Source organism: Kwoniella pini, chromosome 4 (genome assembly GCF_000512605.2).
Source record: "Kwoniella pini CBS 10737 chromosome 4, complete sequence".
In the NCBI taxonomy this organism is placed as follows: Eukaryota; Fungi; Basidiomycota; class Tremellomycetes; order Tremellales; family Cryptococcaceae; genus Kwoniella; species Kwoniella pini.
The window spans coordinates 691,368-711,277 of record NC_091719.1 but is presented as its reverse complement, the minus strand read 5'-3'; the positions used below and the strand labels follow the sequence as shown (position 1 = coordinate 711,277).

The 19,910-nt window shown below is 39.5% G+C and overlaps 7 protein-coding genes across 7 annotated transcripts; 4 read left to right on the top strand and 3 right to left on the bottom strand.

The window, feature by feature from the left end:
* Positions 1-79: 79 nt before the first annotated feature.
* Positions 80-2,076, bottom strand: I206_103281 (uncharacterized protein; the record flags this gene model as incomplete). The annotated part of the gene is made up of 8 exons (XM_019153481.1): positions 80-418; positions 480-798; positions 857-898; positions 962-1,053; positions 1,123-1,196; positions 1,265-1,683; positions 1,748-1,794; positions 1,852-2,076. The coding sequence occupies 8 exons, from the start codon at positions 2,074-2,076 to the stop codon at positions 80-82; spliced, it is 1,557 nt and encodes a 518-aa protein (XP_019013642.1).
* Positions 2,077-3,236: 1,160 nt separating this feature from the next.
* I206_103280 (uncharacterized protein) lies at positions 3,237-6,435 on the top strand (the record flags this gene model as incomplete). The annotated part of the gene is made up of 3 exons (XM_019153482.1): positions 3,237-3,636; positions 3,694-5,388; positions 5,444-6,435. The coding sequence occupies 3 exons, from the start codon at positions 3,237-3,239 to the stop codon at positions 6,433-6,435; spliced, it is 3,087 nt and encodes a 1,028-aa protein (XP_019013643.1).
* Positions 6,436-6,762: 327 nt separating this feature from the next.
* I206_103279 (uncharacterized protein) lies at positions 6,763-8,059 on the top strand (the record flags this gene model as incomplete). The annotated part of the gene is made up of 6 exons (XM_019153483.1): positions 6,763-7,178; positions 7,269-7,392; positions 7,491-7,600; positions 7,676-7,806; positions 7,872-7,939; positions 7,994-8,059. The coding sequence occupies 6 exons, from the start codon at positions 6,763-6,765 to the stop codon at positions 8,057-8,059; spliced, it is 915 nt and encodes a 304-aa protein (XP_019013644.1).
* Positions 8,060-8,324: 265 nt separating this feature from the next.
* On the bottom strand, positions 8,325-9,233 carry I206_103278 (uncharacterized protein; the record flags this gene model as incomplete). Its single annotated transcript, XM_019153484.1, has 6 exons — positions 8,325-8,586; positions 8,694-8,744; positions 8,806-8,836; positions 8,906-8,976; positions 9,048-9,102; positions 9,176-9,233. 6 exons carry the CDS (start codon positions 9,231-9,233, stop codon positions 8,325-8,327), a joined length of 528 nt encoding a protein of 175 aa, XP_019013645.1.
* A 292-nt stretch (positions 9,234-9,525) lies between these two features.
* Positions 9,526-11,549, top strand: I206_103277 (26S protease regulatory subunit 6B; the record flags this gene model as incomplete). Its single annotated transcript, XM_019153485.1, has 11 exons — positions 9,526-9,558; positions 9,625-9,753; positions 9,840-9,987; positions 10,094-10,396; positions 10,459-10,559; positions 10,614-10,805; positions 10,865-11,033; positions 11,093-11,161; positions 11,224-11,279; positions 11,438-11,474; positions 11,542-11,549. 11 exons carry the CDS (start codon positions 9,526-9,528, stop codon positions 11,547-11,549), a joined length of 1,245 nt encoding a protein of 414 aa, XP_019013646.1.
* Positions 11,550-12,903: 1,354 nt separating this feature from the next.
* On the top strand, positions 12,904-17,836 carry I206_103276 (uncharacterized protein; the record flags this gene model as incomplete). The annotated part of the gene is made up of 8 exons (XM_019153486.1): positions 12,904-13,109; positions 13,184-13,433; positions 13,509-14,130; positions 14,199-14,605; positions 14,667-15,801; positions 15,859-15,914; positions 15,973-16,619; positions 16,681-17,836. The coding sequence occupies 8 exons, from the start codon at positions 12,904-12,906 to the stop codon at positions 17,834-17,836; spliced, it is 4,479 nt and encodes a 1,492-aa protein (XP_019013647.1).
* Positions 17,837-18,077: 241 nt separating this feature from the next.
* I206_103275 (uncharacterized protein) lies at positions 18,078-19,439 on the bottom strand (the record flags this gene model as incomplete). The annotated part of the gene is made up of 5 exons (XM_019153487.2): positions 18,078-18,215; positions 18,351-18,432; positions 18,505-18,863; positions 18,930-19,247; positions 19,344-19,439. 5 exons carry the CDS (start codon positions 19,437-19,439, stop codon positions 18,078-18,080), a joined length of 993 nt encoding a protein of 330 aa, XP_019013648.2.
* Between the last annotated feature and the right edge of the window lie 471 nt (positions 19,440-19,910).

Here is a 19,910-nt window from a genome sequence, read left to right as displayed (position 1 = left end):
ACAAGTACAACTATTGTCTATGATCCGATCCAACATTTAAAATTTGCTTTTTGACATGAAACGTTAAATTTGATGAAATCTACACCTGGGCAGCGCCTTTTTCTGTAGTTGCAGGTATGGAATCGTTCTGTTCAGGTGTAACTTCAGAATTTGAAGCACTTTGCTCTTGAGGGTTCACCTTTTCCTGTTTAGTTATCTTAATTTTGATTTTTTCTGTAATTGCTTCAGGACTAAGATCAGTCAATTTCTCTTTTTTCAAAATTTGTCCACCTCCACTCCAACCTATCCACCCTATTTCATGAGGACCTCTAATGAAAAGAACAATTAAAGCAGCTCCTATAAAAGCTACTGCCGTACCTCCTGTAGGAGTCCATCCGTGAGAATTATAAATATGAGTTAAAATTGCAGTTCCCGAAGTCTGTATTTTCATTGATTTAGCGCGTATACTCACTATATTAAGAAAAGGATGAGAAACTTACTTGACCAACAAATACAGCTAAAAGACTACACCCATTTAACCTAGCTCTAGCTTTAGGATCTAATCCTGCTATTCTATAACTTGATGATACTTGAGTTAATTGTTGTCCCATATCATAACCTATAATAGAAATACAAACTGCCGAAATGTTCTTATTGGCTCCTACTAATGCTACGATCATAGAAACTAGGTTGATGGATATTCCAGTAATTTGGCCTAAGTACGGATGAACTCGATCAACCAGTCTTCCCCACTGTGGCGCTAGAAGGGCTCCAATTATGCCGAGTAATCCAAATAGACCGATTTCGAAGGAATTGTAACTATGCCAAAATCAATATAGGAAAAGCGTGAAAAAAAAATTTCAGGAGAGGAACGTACTGGTAGGGCGAGTTGTTAAGTACGAAAGTAAGCGAAGTCCAGCTGTGTAATAGACAAACGTTGTTAGCTTATGATAATATTTAGCTATAATTGAGTGACACTCACAATCCGGCAAATACGGCACTTGAGAACATCGAGACTAAACAAGCTTGTACAAGTGTTGGGTACATTGTAAAATACTTGACCATCGACCAGAGCTATTAAGAATATTGAACTTGTCAGATGGCTGTAACGATTACGTCGCGAGATTCCTGAGGAATGCTTACAACGCCAAAGTACGATAATCCAATATTCTTATCAGGAGTATCCGGTAAAGTAAAATAGAGTATCAAAGTCATACCTGATAGACCAGATAATGTTGTCAGCGCTGATGAGGAGGCGTTTTTGAGATAAGCGAAAGAGACGTACATCCTTGTAATCCAACAGCTAGCCAATAAGTATCCCTCCAACTTGCAAAATTACTAATAATTCCACCTAAGACTCTACCTAAGACTAAGCCAAATATCAAACCGGAAAGAGTGATACTCATAGAAGTAGCTCTTTTGTTAGCGGGTGCCAAATCTGCTGTCCAAGGTATACAGATTTGAGGTGTGACAGTTAAAATTCCAACAATGAATGAAATAGCTTCTAATGCAGCTACTGTAGGTGCTAAGGCCAAACCAATTGACAAAATCGTAGTGAGTGTGATCAATATTAAAACCAATTGTCTACGTCTAACTAAATCCCCCAGAGGGGAAATAAGGATGATTCCTACTCCATATCCACCTTGTACAAGGGTTGGGATAGATGATATCCGAGTATGCGAAACTGAGAAGTCATCGGCGATTCTACGGTATCTCATATTAGCTCTAAAATTCTAGTGGTATTTTGATTGGGAAGAAGATGACTTACGCTACGAGCATAGGTTGAATGTAATATAAGTTCATGACTGAAACAGTCTATGAGGTGTAATGAGCTACAATGGGATCAGAAAGAATAAGTAGGAATCTACATACAGAAGCAAAAGCAAAAACCAAATTCATTTTCCAAGTAAATCCAAATTCTTCCGTGACTGTTTTGTGAGGATCATGCCGCCTACTTCTCGGTATAGGCAAAAATCCAAAATCCCTTTTTCGTATTGTTACATGCTGTGCTTGCTGTTCGAAGTTCGCATTCGCAGGGTCAAGATTTTCTATCGGAGTCGGTACCAGAGTCGAATCCATATTAGCCGACTGAGTCATTGTACGATTGTTGTCGGTCTCTTCCTCGTCAGGCTGTGAAGATCGATCGGCCATGATTGTTCACACATACACAATATCTGATACCAGAGGCTTTGAGATAGCTATGAAAAGAATTGAAGATAAGATCTGTGATGAGCGACCGGAGCTTATGTTCCGTAATAGTGTCGATTTATGCGATTTATCGAGGATTTAGCCAAAAGATATCGACACTAGAGATCGGTTTGACTGATGCAGGTTTCTCGGAGGTACTTCTGGATGATATATGACAAGAGGACGGAGCCTCAGTAGATTATACACACAGAGACTTGCTACAGATATATATATAAACAAAAATTCACTGGAATATGATTAGCAATCTTGGAAATAGTACGATAACACCCCTGAATGAAATATCTCATCATGGATTTTCATTCTTTGTTTACCTCCACTTTTATCTGTACCTCCTCCACTTTATTTCATCGGACCGGGCCGACAAGCTGGGGGCGTGTAGAAAAGGGATTGATATGACATCTTCACTGACTATATTCTATTCATCTTGTAGCTGGATAATCCGGTATGATCATTCCATAAACAAAATAGTCATGTAGCTACTAGATGGTTAGACCACAAGTCTCCAAAAGAAGTCATGTACGAGGGCGCAACTTTCGCTATAGCTCAAAGGATGGGCGAGTCAAAGGGACAGAGGCACGGGTCGGAAAGCACGGATACACACAATGATATCAATCAAGCAGCAGGATCAAAATAAGCTTGGACCAAGTAGATAGACATAAAATTTGAGACATTCATCATTGATGTTGATGGCATGTGGAAGATGTTTTACGTTAATGATATGGCCATATATTCAGCTAAACTATATAATAACAGTTCCGCGTAGTTTAGAGAACGGTCAAGCGATTAGTAGCATTGCACAAGATCAATCAATGTCCCAAAGGCACCTTGGCGCAGGACTATAAAGGAGAGTGTGTTCATGCTGCAAGTTGATTATAGATTACGAGTTTAACGACAGGATTTACGATATTGCGTCCATCGAATCGAAGGGCGCTGCGAATAAGGGTTTGGACTTCGTACATCATAGATCATCAAGTAAGTCGCATAGTGTCCATCGAACACTGTCTACGGAGCCTTTGAGAAACCCGATACATTCATTCGCTATTAGTACGATGGACATGCCGCGATATTCGACTCAGCTCGATCGACCTACATCGCTTTCGTCTACCCGTACTTCTTTGACGCCATCCACCTCGACTGAACCCAGAAACAGCACCACTGCCCCTCCTAGAACCCCATCACCATATCTCGCCGATCCTCCTTCACACAATTCGGCCAAACATGCTAAAGACTATGGCTTGCCTTCCATCAGAATACAAAACAACGATGGTGATAATAATGATGATGATGGATATCAAGATGATCAAGGGAAATTGAAAAGGCGTAAGAGCCTTGAGAGGACTCGTACTTGGGCTGAAGAGGTAGAGCGCAATCGAAAGAGGTCTGAGAGAAAGGGGAAAGGACGATCAAAGGCATTGGGAAATGATCAAAATCCTTATGATCAATCATTTTGTAAGTCCTCCTATCAATTGACTAGAAATCCGGCATAATCTAAAATAATTTATACAGGGTCAGTATCAACAGAAGTAATAGATTCCTTGATTGAAACTCTTACTCCTTCATCATCCGAATTCTCCCATTTGCCCAGTGCAGCTCAAGTTATAGCTGCGAATAAAAGAAGGAGTTATCGCATAGATTCAGACTCAGAAGAAGATGTGAACTACGAAGAATGGTGGAATGAAAATAGCTACAAGCAGAAAGATATAGAGGAACGTAGTAATAATTCAATGAGATTAGAAGTTGTTCAATCAAAACCTAGAGAAAGACGAAAATCGCACTGCTTAAGGAAAGAAAGTAAATCAGAAAAGCAAGAAGACAGTAGTCTAACAGACCTGATACAGTCCATACCATCTCAGCTTCCGCTTCAAAGATTGAATGACCATCAGAAATTGGCTATTATCCCTCTCTTACCAAGTCCGACAAGCCCTAAAACACCTTTAACGCCCATGACCCCCTCGACACCTGCTAAATCACTGCCGCAACCGATCTTATCGATAAATGATATCATTCGAAAACATTCGCCAGGAGTTATGAGTGCAGAAAATGTGGTAAAGGAGAAAGCCAGAAAGGAGATAGAAGAAAATAGACCTAGATTAGCTAGTATGCAGCCCAGCGTCAAGGAGCAACCGCCTGTTCAGCTAAAAGACGAAGATTCAGTGATTGACCCTTATCAGGCTCAAAACACGGGGCAAAAACGTATAGAGGCTGCAACACCCGTCAAACAGTATACAAGAGGTATAGGACATCAGTGCAAAACGGGTGGCTTATCTGGTGATAGGAAAATTCCCTTCACTGCTTCGAGTAAAACAGATCCACTTTCAATACCTTCTCGCGCTCACAGTCTTCGCGAGGTCAAACCAATCTTACGACAAACGCAGAGTGCCTATAGCACGCCACAAAAGCGAGCCTCTACGCAAACCGCGAAGTCCATCTCAGCATCGGGAGAAAAGGTGGCTTACAACGGTAGTAGCTCGGAATCACTATCCCAAGATGCTAAGATAACTTCAGCTCTATTAGACCACCTAGAATATCTGGAGCAAACATCGACCATAGTTTCAAAATCATCTACACAAAACTTCAACAAGCGAACCAGCTTCCAAATCATGTCTCGTGCCAAAGATAACATCGATAAACCTATAACACCTACAAGAAGCAAATTATGGAAAAGGAAAAGTATGCCTGACTCGACATCACACACCATATCACAGGCTTCACCTAGTAAATTGAAAGCCGAATTAGTATCTGAAGTTGAGAATTTGAAATTTGCTATTTATCTACAGTCAAGGAATTTAAATCGAGTGATAACGTTTGCTAGACCTTTTCCCGACGAGCCTTTGAATATATCATTCTCAGAAGTAGGTAAATTGACAGGTAATCCGGTAGTCATTTTCCTAGGTCTTGGATGTGTAAGATACCTAATTAGTCTTTTCGACGATATTGCGAGAACTTTTAATCTTAGATTGATATGTATTGATAGGTGGGGATATGGAAGAAGCACTCAAGTGTCGGAATCTCAACGTACTCCTACCGCATGGGCAGATATAGTTAGCAGAGTCTTGGATGAGTTGGGTATAGAGAAATATCAGATATTGGCTCATAGTGCAGGTTCACCTCATGCTATTGCCACTGCTCTCAAGATGAAAGATAGGATTTTAGGAAGAGTTCACTTGTTAGCTCCATGGGTTAGTACAGATATCGACGGTGGTGAGTTTGTCCTCTAACTGACGAAATAATCCAGAACACTGATCAAAAAAGATAGGTTATAAATGGCTTAAATATATACCTAATACAGTTATTAAGTCAGCTACAGCGGCAGAATGGAAATTACAATCTTATTTAATTGGTAAACCTCCTCCACTAAAACATAAGCCAATCTCACATCATGATCCAGCACCACTTCCAGGTGGGTCATCAAAAGTCGATACGCCCTCGACGGACGAAGAAGATACAGATCCACCGGACACAAGCAGAGGAAGGCGAGTATCGATGTTAAAGTCAAATAATGATTCATACTCGACCGGAAAAGCACAGCGAGAAGTCATGCAGCAACCTGGGTTGGTCAGAAGAGCTTCCAAGATCTTGTATCCGAGATCCGTGGATCATTCACATGGAAAAGAAGAGAAATCAATTATCTCAATGGGTTCAAAATACTCTTCTGAATCTGCAGATTCCAGATCTGTTGACCCACCTTCTCCTACCCAGCAACTGAGAGTAGTCGCTCCCGGCGGCAGGTCTAAACCTCGTATATCAAAACAAGCAACCGATGACAACGACTTATGCCTTAGTGAAGGCTTCGACTTTCGATCGAGCTCACCAGTACAACTTCGCAATAAATCTTATATAACGGCAAATAAGACTGAAAACAATAGCTCCTCCACAAGTTCACTGTCTGACTATGAGAACGTGGACGTACCAACAGGTGAAGGATTCACAACAGCTCTGAATCAAGCTTCTCATGCGGAATGTGAACCAGGAACGACTTCAGACTTGTTAAGTATCATTTTAAATAGAGATAATAGATCTTGGGGATTTCAATATACTGATTATGTGGGCGGAGTAAAAGTATATTATGGTTCAGAAGATGATAAAATAAGTGAAAAATCTATGAGATGGATGGAAAATTCAATGAAAAATGTTGAACTTGTTATTCGTCAAGGCGAAAATCATAATTTAATGACTTCTCTTAGAACTATGTGGGAAGTTTTTGAAAGTTTGAGTAAAGAAGCGAAGGGTTTAAATAAGAGAATATGATGAGGTTGATTGGACATTTCCTGTATTAACGGTCGGGGGCAATTCAAGCAATGTCATGAATGCATTAAATAAGTAATATGGTGGATGAACGTAGCTTGATATGCTTTATATGAAATACAATTCATTTATGAGATGAAGAAGCGCGACGCGTCGTATTCTTTATAAAAAAGGAATGTTCTCTCGATCGACAGATTTAACCTTATTTAAGTATCAGTCGGTTGAGTCAACCGGTAAATTATACAAATATCATCAAAATTGTATCATCATTTTTATATTTATTAGCAATAACATCTGTGTATATTGTATACTGTACGTGCATTGGTAGAGATGCCGACTCCACTCTCACCTTCCTCCTCACAAGAAATTATACCAATTTCACCACCAACATCATCAATAATCAAAAAAGGATCTTTTGTAAAATCAAAATCATCAAAATCTTTAATTGATTTATCAGAAAGTTTAGATTTTAAATATAATGATTCTGAAAATGATATTCCTTCTTCATCATCGAAAAACGAAAAACAAAAATATGATTCAAATCAGATAAATCGTAAAAATAAAACCAGAATAACTTCTTCTACACATTGGTCTAAAAAAGATTTAGAAGATAATATTAAAAGAAAAGCAATTGATAATCAACGTGAAGAATTAAATAAAAAAAGTAGATTTCAAATTACACAAAGGATGTTAAGTACTAGAGGAAAAGATTTAAATCCTATTACAAATTCTGATTTATATTCAAGGTGAGTTTTTACCAAAAGAATTGGATTGTTTATATAATTGTGTTTTTTATTTTTACTTATGTTTTTGTTTTTTTATATAATATTAAAAAGAACCGATCATTTCGTATCTTGTTCAACAGGACATCAACAATCTAATAGAGGAGGTGGAAGTGAAGGATCTATGACTTATTGGCAAGTTAGATCTGCACAAGTAAATGATCAAGCAAGAACAAAGGTATGTGATGATTTCCTTTTTCTTGCTTTCTACATGAATGAAATAGCACTATTTAAATTCTTATGACCCCACCTATATGATGGTCTTCATGTATATAGCAAACGGACATTTTGAAGGGATGTTTGATATATCTTAATGGATCTTCTGGACCTAAATTATCGAATTTACAAATGCAGCATTTGATATCTTCAAATGGCGGTAGAATAGCGTGAGTCAACGAAAGTCTTATCGTTCGATATGAAAAGTCGTAAAGATGATACTTAAGGCTAATTTGATATAATAGACCCCTCCCTTCTTCTTCTTGTACTCATGTTATAGCCAACGGAGGATTATCAGGATCTAAAACTCAAAAACATATAGATGGTCAAGGTAAAAGAGGTGCAAGTAGAAGACCGAAAGTAGTCAAAGTTGAATGTAAGTGAATATGACATTTCTGACAAATGCTGAAAATAGTTGATGATGACTGGAACTTATCATAGGGTTACTTGATTCTATCCAGAAAGGCCAAAGATTATCGGAAGCTGGATATGGAATGGTAGATGATCCAGTAAGTGTTTTATAATCTATGCTTGATCTAACAGCTAATCCAACGAATGATCAGTCTCAACCGAATTTATTCAAAACACTAGGTGTTAAGCCGAAAGCTGAATCAGAACTTGCAAGCTGATATATAATTATATGTTTCTTCCTCTCAATCATTCACACCCTATTTTGTTGTCTAAGCTATAATACCCTAAATATGTTGTTGTACCACCTACTGTATTGTTAATGATCTGATGTTTTAACATGTCATCATGATGGTTTATGAATATAATACAATTACAAAATGATCTCTCTTTGTATGCTAGAATGATCTTGATATTTCTACAAATGCCCAATGCCAGGTCAGATATTCACCTCCTTGTTTGTTGACCAAGTTCGAATCTGAGTATCTAATCATCCTCATCTTCATCATCGTAATCTTCCCTCACTCTCCTCCTCTTTTCTCTTCGCCCCCCATCTTCCAAATCATCTTCATCCTCATCTTCTTCCCCATCCTCTTCGTCATCCCGCCTACTTTTACTGGGTTTCGTCCTTGCCCTTGAATCGTAATCTTCCTCTTCACCTTCTGCATCTTCATCCTGTGCTCCGTCAGGGTCGAAAGCTGCCCCTCCTGCTTGACCGTGTGCTAAAGGCGATGGAGCTCGTACGGGTCTACCAAGGGGAGCGTCAAGGAGATCAGCATCCATTGGAAGGATCAAGCATCTTTCCATCGTTTCATATATGAATAGATCGGCACAAATGTTTGTGAGAGGACTCACCTTTGTTTCACAGGTTGTCTAGCTCTCACTTCTTCACAAGCATCTACCCAACTATATCAAAATACATTAGCTATGTTCTTCGATTCGACTCTGACACAGGAAAATGACTTACTCGCAATACACATCAACTGGTACAGAAAGATCTAAATGGAGTAAAAGATGAGTCAATTACTAAGTTCTAGTGCTTATCAATATCATTTCAGTCAACTTACTATTCACAGGTGAAGTGTATTTTTGTCCACAGACTTTACAAGATAAATGACCAAACATTGATTGTTTATCGCTAATACCGCCGAGAGAAATTTATCTTCAGCTAATGTCGCTCATATGAAACTCATAGCTGATATTACTCACATTTTCACTGTCACTGCTTTTTCATGATTACAAAATAAACATTTAAATATACTCGCTACAAACCGGAAGTGAATATTAGCTAATAATCTAAATTTAAGGATGTTAATGAGTAGATAAAAAAGACTTACATAATGGCTCTGCCTTCTTTTTCGCTTGAGGTTTCTTGGCAGCCTTTCTTTTACCCATCTTGTTGATTCAGATATCAATTTGACTACTCTTTGACTAGTTGCAAAATATTGAAAGAGTCGAAAAGAAATAATGTATCTTTTGTTGCTTTATGTTCGAATGTTACATTGTATGCAAGATACTCGGAGAGAGGTTCAATCTCCATTTGATTTCAGTAAGGTCAAGTTGAGTTGGATGATGCAAGGCGCGTATGCGTCGTCGATGACACCCAGATAATCTTACTTTATAATTTATGGCTCTTGAGGCATATATTCAGTCATTAAATACTTATACAAACCTGTAGACACCCAAAATGGAAGAGATAGGCATCGATCTGAAACTTGAGGTCAGCTGGAGTATTAGTGTCTCTGATTGAGAGCAAAAGAGCTGAGGTGTGTATATCTTGACGTAGGATCCCACTCTCCCCTCACAAATAACAGAGAAACAAGCTTTACTCAACTCATTACCTACAAGCGACGAGGAGTTATATAGTACTTGGAAACGTCTGGAAGCTCACAGGGAATTCCTAGAATTACAAGAGGTCAGTGTTGCTACTTGCTTACTACAAACTGTGGATGCGAAATGTCATCATCCGGATGTCCGCTGATGGAGATTTCCATAATATAGGAATACATCAGAGATGAGACCCAGAACTTGCGAAGAGAATTGCTGAGAGCACAAGAAGAAGTGAAGAGGATACAAAGTGTTCCTCTTGTTATTGGGCAATTCTTAGAGCCTGTAGACGAGAGAAGAGGTATTGTAGGATCCACCACTGGTATGTCATGATCAATCGTCCAAATACTCTGAGGGGCTATAGGCTTGTGGTGTCTATGAGCTCGGTCGTATATCAAACAATTGACTGTTTTCGCATCTATTCATAGGTTCTAATTATGTGGTACGAATTCTGTCAACCCTTGATCGAGAACTCCTCAAACCTTCTTCATCTGTTGCCTTACATCGACACTCCAATGCTCTTGTAGATATCTTACCGCCCGAAGCAGATTCATCCATAGCGATGTTAGGAGCAGATGAGAAACCTGACGTGAAGTATAGTGATATTGGTGGATTAGATAGTCAAAAACAGGAAATAAGAGAAGCTGTCGAGTTACCTTTAATCCAAATGGATTTGTACAGAAAGATCGGTATTGATCCTCCTAGAGGTGTTTTGTTATACGGTCCTCCAGGTGAGTATGATCAATCCCGGGACAAATTCTGGATCCAACAGCTGATTTGGCATCTATATAAGGTACCGGTAAGACAATGTTGGTTAAGGCTGTGGCCAATTCAACTTCCGCTTCTTTCATCAGAGTTGTCGGTTCGGAATTCGTACAGAAATATTTAGGTGAAGTGAGTGATCTTCTGCATTTACAAAACTCTATTAAACTGATGAGCATCAAACAGGGTCCTCGTATGGTCAGAGATGTGTTCAGACTTGCTCGAGAAAATTCACCTTGTATCATCTTCATTGATGAAGTAGATGCTATCGCTACGAAACGTTTCGATGCTCAAACCGGATCCGATAGAGAAGTACAACGTATTTTGTTGGAACTTTTGAATCAGATGGATGGTTTTGATCAACAAACAACCGTCAAAGTGAGCTACACAAGCCGTACGATCCGACCGCGGAAAATAATAGCTGACGGAATGACCAGGTAATCATGGCTACCAACCGAGCTGATACTTTGGATCCCGCTTTGTTGCGTCCAGGTCGTTTAGATAGAAAGATTGAGATGCCTTTACCATCGCGAAGGGAACGACGATTGATCTTCCAAACCGTTACTTCGAAGATGAACCTGGGACCCGATGTAGATTTAGAGGATTGTAAGTGTATCATTAGCTTGTTGAATGGAAAACATATTGATCTCCCGCTGTCCTTATAGACGTATCTCGACCTGATCAATTGAGTTCAGCTCAAATTGCATCAATCTGTCAATCTGCAGGATTACAAGGTCAGCTGTTTGTTGCTAGTTAGGAAAGCCAGATCAAATAGCTGAATTTATACCTTGAATAGCTGTCAGGAAGAACCGATACGTCATTTTACCGGTTGACTTTGAAGAAGCATGGAAGGTGAGTCAAAGTGCCACATTCATATTCGATTCAATCAAAACCCCGTCAAATACCGCTGTCACGCGTTCAACGCTTCCCAAAATTATTGCTCTCCCTCGAAATTGCTTTTGCATCTTTCATCTGTTTCTATTACTCATTCAACTTGACCTGTATTATAGGGAGCCGTCAAGAGATCCGACGAAACTCACGAATTCTGTAAGTCCAGCTGTTTGTTTGTACTTGACTAGAGCAGCAGCTGACAACTTACACTTCTTGCATTTAGATCGATAGTATGTGTCATGTTGTGAGTTATGGACTTTCATTGGCTAAATGCCTTGAGCTGACTTGATTTTCCCCAGTGTATCACTCTGTCTATTGCATGCATCAATCAGAAGCGCAGCTACATACATCCTATGCTGAATGACCTTCACTAACATTTCCCCTCACTCCCCTGCCCTCCCATTCCCCGCTCAGTGACCCATCATTTGCTCTCACCTATCCAGCGGTATCAGCGAAAGGCGTCACATAAGCGAAGAGCGATCCAACTTTCTACGGGAAGTCAGCGTTCATTTGCTATTACCTTGAGGCGTTATGCCCATCTTACAAGGAAAATACTTCACAGACGCTGGACATGCTCTTACAAATCTGATTCCAGTAACTTGGGAGAGCGGAAAATTGGAATGAGGAAGAGGAAGGACAGGAAAATCCGAGCGAGAATCTCGCTGTAGGAGGATTTGACTCCATATTCTATTACATCAAGGTTCTTTCTTAAATCCTATCTTTTCTTCACTCAAGATATCAGATGTGATATTTGGGAATGTTCACGGTGCTTAACACTCTGCGAGCGATGATTACCTATGTCGACTTGCTATTTTAGGAACACCAAAATAGACTTGTTACGTCTCCTCCGCGCTCTGGAGGATGTACGTCCCCTTGTTACTCACCGACTCGGATCTTTAGGGATGATGTTCGGTCCATATTATAGGGTACATCCCATATCTATATTTCCTTCATTTTTGTATTGCTCAATATCAATTGACTTACTATGCATACTCATGAATCAGATGTGAACATGCTCTACAATCAGTTCACCTCGGTGACACCAATCCTATGCGCATGACCTTATATCGCTTCTATATGCGCAATTTGAGAATTAGATTGTATCGACCGCGTCTTGATTGGCTTGAAGAGAACTTTTCGGATAACCGTATAGTGGAATTTCACCTCCACTTAGGTCAAACACGTTCAAAATCATTAAATCAGATTATATCAGATCGAAATTATGTTATACATTGTGTCTTTGTCCTCATAACTCTGTAGACATATTTTCTCGCTCCATCTCAAGGTGACGAATCGATAGGTTCTCGACCTCCTTTGTGTAAATCATTCAACTGGATCCTCTAACCGATCTTGAAAGCTTATATCGGTTTGCACTTTGCGACCAAGTGGATTCGAACTTTTCATTTCGTCAATAAATCCACCAAAGCGAAAACCAACAAAAAATTCATTGAAGAAGTCGGATTTGATTGAGAGTAGTGGTCGAAACCTTATCAACATAAAAGAACAACTAATTCGAGGCCATCTTCCTCGAAAGGTTCTTTTATAACGATTGACTGATTTGTTCAGTCAATCATCTTATCTTGTTATGCCTAATCTTCACGTACATTATCAAAATGGTAATGTTAAAGCCTTTCGTCAAGAACTTGATGGATCAACCAATATCAATAATACAAAAGGTGGTAATATAAATCCTGGAAGTGCAAGTGGTGGAGGCAAAAGTTGGTCTATGAATGGATTTATAGGTGTTCCTATTAAGACTGATATAAACGAGAGAGACCAATATGGAAGAACGTAAATCATAATCCTTCTTTTACCGGAAAGATCTGATGAACAGAAGCTAATTGAGATATCGTTTTTGAGTATAGCGTTCTTCATTTAATAGCTTCTTCAATAACGAATAATGCTTATACTTTCTTTTCTATCTTACTTCGAAATCCTAATATATCGATAAATCTTCAAGATACTGAATCTGGATATACTGCTTTACATCGAGCTCTTTTTGTTGGAAATCTCAGAGTTGCTAGAGATTTATTGGCTAGAAATGATATTGATCTAAGTATTAAGGATTATGAGGGCATGACAGCTTTCGATTTGTATAATGGTACTGTTGAAGGGGTAAGTCCGCTGTATCATTACACCTTCTTAACCCGCACCTTAATTCGGCTATTGTTCTGACTTGCTTTGGTGTAGACCAATCCACCTCATGATGTTGATGGATCCGACTTATATGTATGGGGAGTTAATAGAAATTATTCACTCGGAACTGGAGATGGTTCGGATAAATCGTTTCCAGATCATATCAATCTTCTTACTCAAGCACAGGCAAATGGTCGTTCCGAACCTTCGGAAAAATTCGATCATGTAGGGGTATCAAAAGTGGTAATGGCTAAATTACATACAGGAGCAATCACAACCGAAGCGAGAGGTAATTTAAGTTTATGTGGATTTGGTTCAAATGGAAGATTAGGTAGATCAGTACATTCCCAATTGGCTTTATCACCTTTACAAGAATTATCATCACATAGTATAGTTGATATAGCATTAGGTCAAGATCATACACTTGCATTGGCTTCTGGTGGATATATTTTATCTTGGGGACATAATCGATTTTCACAATTAGGATATACAATTGAAATACCTGACAAACCAATACCGGGGTCTAGGGATGATGATTTGCTTCAAGTTTCGCCGAAGAGGATTGTTGGACCATTGAAGAAGGAGGTTGTCAGAGGTGTAGCTGCTGGAAGGATGAACAGTGCTTGTTGGACTGCCGACGCTGTGTGGACATGGGGAACGAATGCTGGTCATTTAGGTGAATTAGCTATTAGCAACAAACTGATTCTTTACCAACCTGGAATAAGCTGATAATTTCAAACATAGGATATGACAAAGCTTCGAATCCCGTTCAAACTGTTCCTAGAAGAGTTACATCAATCACACAACCTGTCCTTGACATCGCTTTCACAGACTACGCCATGATATGTCTCCTTGATAGTTACGAAGTATTGTGTTTCCATCGAGATACTTCATTCAAAGTCAGCTTCTCAACTCCAAGGGTCCTATCGGAAGCTTTCCCATTTAGGCCACCTCAAGCGACCCTCAAACCGATGATCAAGAAAGTCACCAGTTGCGGTACTTCGTTTGCGGCTCTCTCGTCAATCGGTGATGTTTTCACTTTCTCCTTGCCCAATCCTCTAGACGAGCTTCCAAAAGATGCCAGAGGTGGACATGTCAATGTGAAACCACAGATGATTTGGGCGTTAAGGAAAAGTTTCACTGCTGTCCAAGTGAGTCACTCGTTGATGGCTTGGCTCATCTCGATTGATTTTTGCTGATGGAGACTCGCAGGATGTCGCATTGGGATCAGACGGTACAGTCATCATCTGTACGCAGTCAGGACATGTATTCGTACGACAAAGGCTAAAGTCTGGATCTGGCCAATTGAAATTCCGGCGAATACCGTATCTACAAAGAGTTATTAAAGTAGCGGTGAATGAATCTGGCGCTTTCGCTGCTATACGATTGGACGCCAAGGCTAAACCTATAGCTTTAACTGGAAGAACATTGCAAGAGGACTTATATCTACTTCAACCCCACATACGGAGATTCGAAAATCAAATGACAGCTGACGAATTTGAGGAAGCTCTAAAAAAGAAAGTCGAAGATGAGGACGAAGACGAGAGTTCCAACTCCATCGCAAAAGACCTCGCCGAGGCATTTAGATTTTGCACGATACTAAGCAGGTGGAGAAATGACGAGGGAGATTCTCTATTTGCTTGGAGCGATCCTTTACTTGGAAGTGATGTGCATCTTGTGGTCAATGATATCGCTATCCCGGCTCATAGCGTGATTCTGACGCTACGAATACCGAAATTTAGAGATCTGTTGGCTGGAACACTACAGTCAAACCTCCTCTCATGGGGCAAATACCGTTCATCAAAAGCAATTAACATCAAGGCATGTCATCCGTTAGTAGCATTATTGCTACTGCAGTATATTTACACAGATGATACATCGGCAATCTGGGATGCGAGAGTAGCACGGGCTGTTCAAGATAAATTCGCAGCCCTAAATCTTCCCATAGGCCAGATAAAGTCCGACCTCGCCGGACTAGCAGACGATCTTAATCTGGCACCTCTATCTCATGTCCTTAATTCGGCGGGAAAACAACCGATATCTCAAATGACCCTTCCGACCGATGTATACACATTCTTCACGACCACGTACACCACATCACCTTCCACTAAAAATCAATGTGATGTCTCCTTAGTATTGGCAGATAAGGAAATAAGTTGTAATTCCACAATATTGAGAGCGAGATGCCCTTTCTTTGAAGCTATGTTCGCTGATTCTGATTGGACATCAAGAAGAAAAGCTGAAGGGAAAGTGACAGTACATATGGAACATATGAACTGGGCCTCCATGAAATTGGTATTCAGGTATATACATGAAGGGGCTGAAGATGATCTTTTTGATTATTTGCGTGAGTCCTTTATCTTGAATTTGTCCTTCGTAGTATGACTGACACCAATTTGAACAGATCAAGATACCCTTGATGAGTTCTTAGATTTCGTCTTCGAAGTGCTCGCTGCTGCTGTGAGTTTCGTGGATCCCCGGTAAAACTTTTACAACAGACTAACGAATTTGACTACAGACTGAGCTCCTTCTCGACCGACTGGTTCTGATATGTTCCCGAGCAATAATCAAGCACTGCAACGCTTTTAACGCAGCTGCTCTTGCTACCGAAGCAGCGTTTTACCAAGCAAACACTCTCAAACTCAGCATATTTGATTATATCATCTCATGTATGGAGACAATGTTGGAATCTGGTCTCCTCGACGAAATGGATACCGATGTTTTGCAAGATCTCAGCGACGTGATCGCTCAGAAACAAAGTGTCAAGTTATCAGTTTCAAAAAATCAGGTATTGGTCAAAGCCGCGATGGAAAAACATCGAGAATGGTTGTTATTGCAAGATATACCTCAACCTCGAATCAGACAGCCTTTCAAGTGGAAACCAAGATCACCAGCACTGTCCCCTGTGGACACTATGACCTTTTCATCATCAAACAAGGAGAAAAAAAGAGCTCAAATTCCACCTTCCCCTCTTTTATCGCCTGAGATGCTGCCGTCCGCAGCTGATGGCATGTTCCAAATGGACGATGAGCCTCCTACGCCCCCTTCGACATCTGGGGCTACCACACCAAGAGTGACTCGCCCCGTAACCCCGTTGGATCTGGCTGCTGTTCCGGGTCAAAGCAAAGGCGCGGTATGGAGGTCCAAAACAGTCGAAACCGAGAAGTGAGTGTCTAACGTAAATACCACATCGATAAACATGCTGATGGAAGGTGTATCACTTCAGAGTCGACCTGCGAAGTATCATTGCTGGTGAAGTTGCTCGAAAGACACCACAAAGGCCAACCGCAATGACCAATACATCCTTGCCCGGATCACGGCCTCAACCTACACCTCTACCTACACCCACCAAATCAGCTTCGCTAGCTCGTAGTCCGCCTTCAGGTAGTCCTTGGCGACCCATGGATGTAACGAAGAACTCATTATCATCCGTACAAGCGCAACAAACCCCATCTTTGACTCGTCCTAGCGGATCGCAAGCTTCGCCCGTACCGCAACGAACAGGTTCAAGCAAAGTTATCACACCCATCAAACTTCCTAATTCTTCCTCGTCATCATCAATGATAACTCCGCAAAGAAAAATATCCGGTACTGGTTCAAATGGAGCAGCATGGACAACGCCAACTTTTACACCTACTCCAGCTGTATCTATGATCCCGGTAACTCAAGGATTCTCACTATTGGATATACAACAACATGAACGTGATATTGCTGAAATGTCAAGTAAGAAAACGACTAAAAGCTTGAAGGAAATTCAGGAAGAAGAAAAACGACAAGAAAAGGATAAAGCGCAAGAAGATGAGTTTATGAGATGGTGGGCTGAAGAAGAAGCTAGAGTTGCTGGTCAAGCTGGAAATAATAGTTTGAGCAATTCAAGAGGTGGGAAAGCTAATAGAGGTGGAAAAGTTAGAAATGCTATTCCAAAGGGTAGAGGTGGAAAAGTTTCAGCCTCAGGAAGTGGGGACGTAAGAAATGGTGGAAGTGAGCCTCAGAATGAAATCAAATCCAAAAATGAGGGAAACGGTAGTGCGAGCTCAAGAGGTAGAGGTGGAAAAGTAAAAGGAGTAGGCAATAAACAAAATGAAGATAAAAATAAGGAACAGAATAAACAGATCCCAACGAAAAATAATCATAGCTCAACATTGAATCAACGATCTGGAAATCAAAGTCAAAATTCAATGCCTAAATCTAACAAATCTAATGAAACTCAACCTGTATCTCAAAATTCTCAATCATTCAATGGTGTAATAAACTCAAATCCATTCAATAATGATCAGAAATTTTTAAATCAATCGCATACCATACCAACATTACAACCTACTGCATCATCTTTCATACCTAAAGCTGATGCTCCAAGTTTCATTCCTAAATTTAATAAATAGATTATAGATTAAATTCACTTTTATTGATAATTAGTATTATGAAAAAGGGAAAGTATATTAAGGATTTAGCGTAAATTAATTAATAATTTTTAAATAAATGTTGTATTAGTAAAATCAATCAAATGCATTTGTCCGATTTTTATTAACTTGGTAAATAAAATATATATGTCAACATGAATAATAAAGTAAAAAAATGCGGGGTATATGATATATAATTAATTTTCTAATAATATATTTTGCGTCATGCTATAATACAATCACCTTTCCCATCTTTTCCACTTCCATTACCACTTCCTTTATTATTATTATTACCTTTTATTCCTAAATTTAATTTTCTATTATTACTTTCTTTCTCAGCTATTAATTCTGCATATTTTACCTAAAAAAAACCGACCCAAATGAACGAATATAAGTGGAAATTCTTATTTTATCCTTTCAATTTCACAAGGTTTCTCTTTTTTATCGAAAGATTTACTGATTAAGCACCAGAAGAAAGTAGATTTTTATATCTCACCTCTTCAGCTTTTGTAAGTAAACCTTTATCATGACGATTTTTTAATGCTTGTATTGTAGAATTAAGTTCGGCTTGTGAACGTCTATAAATTTCGTCGATTGACGAAATTAGATTAGCCCTTATCTTCCTAATACCTTGATAATGGTTTACTCACTTTTCAACCTTTGTTTTAACGAATGGGACTTTAACGTCTTGTCCTGCTCTTCGAAGTGCAGCTGTGGCTGCAGCAGCTTTAGCATCTAATGGTCGACTTGTATTTGATTCTACAGGTGTAGGCTGAGATGTCACTTTGATAGCAGGAGAAATAGCTGGTTTGGCTGAAGATTGAGGTAATTTTGATGAAGATGCAATAGGTGGGGTCATAGAAGGAGGTAATAACCTAGATAAAGCTGCTTTTCCTGCTGGACGTGTAGATTGATTGAGATTAGTAGAGGACGAAGAAGGTGTAGCATTGGGTGAACATGTATGTGAAGAAGAATGTCGATGTGTAGGGCAAAAAAAGTGATTACATTGCTAAATTAGCGGGAATATGTTAGCAAGATTTAAAACGAAGAGGACAAAAAAGATCAGTCTACTCACATCACATTTCATCTTGACAACTAACATTTTATTACAATTTGCTTTATAACAAACTTCTCCATTTAATTTTTTCTTTTTCAATTCTTGTTTTTTCCTCTCTTCTCCACCTTTGAATCCTGTACATATTCCTGAAAGTATATGGCTTTCAACTGCCATATTGGGATCTAAAGTTGAAGATGAAGTATATTTAACAATTTCATTGCACATTGGACATTGTGGAGCTATTCGATCAATCATTGATGAAGGTAATGGTGCAGAACAGGAATGTTGAGAAGGTAAAAAATGTGGTTGACAAAATGATAATTTACATGCTGGACACTGCACCGAGATTTAGTCAGTATTTCTGATTGCGGGCAGATGACAGAATACGTAGTGAAGATCGGGGAAGAACACATGATGAATTTTCTGACTCACAGCGAATGGGAGGAAATCGTGAAGGTGGCAAGCCTGGTGATGACATTCTTTCCCTAAAAACATCATCTCTGACCTGTCGGGCGGTGTCGATGTCATCTTCAACTATGATCGCCAGGTAATAGACTAGTATTAAGCAATCAAGCGGAAAGAAGGCAAGTCAAATTGCTATTCAATTGGATGAGAAATGGTCGAGTCGAACGTGTATCGCAATTGTCCTGGCTATTTGTAGTTATCTGTTGTAATTCTGGGAGGGAGATTGATAAGCGTCATTAAGTCGTGATGTTCTAGTAACATCTTTCATTAAATGTACATTACATTGCTGATCTAAGCTTGCCAAGCCATCATTCAACGCTTACTGGTATACATTCGCCACCCAACTTATATCGAATCTTATTTGAGTTCCCAATTTAATCGGAACCAAACAAGTATTGAGTACTGGTAAAAACCTTTTCACGTGGTAATTTGTAATGTTCGCGTATGCTTTGGCCACTAAATGTTTCAGTTGGGAAGAAAAGTTGAATTTACCCAGGGAGATACGTCGTACCATCTCTTTTTCGATGGACGATC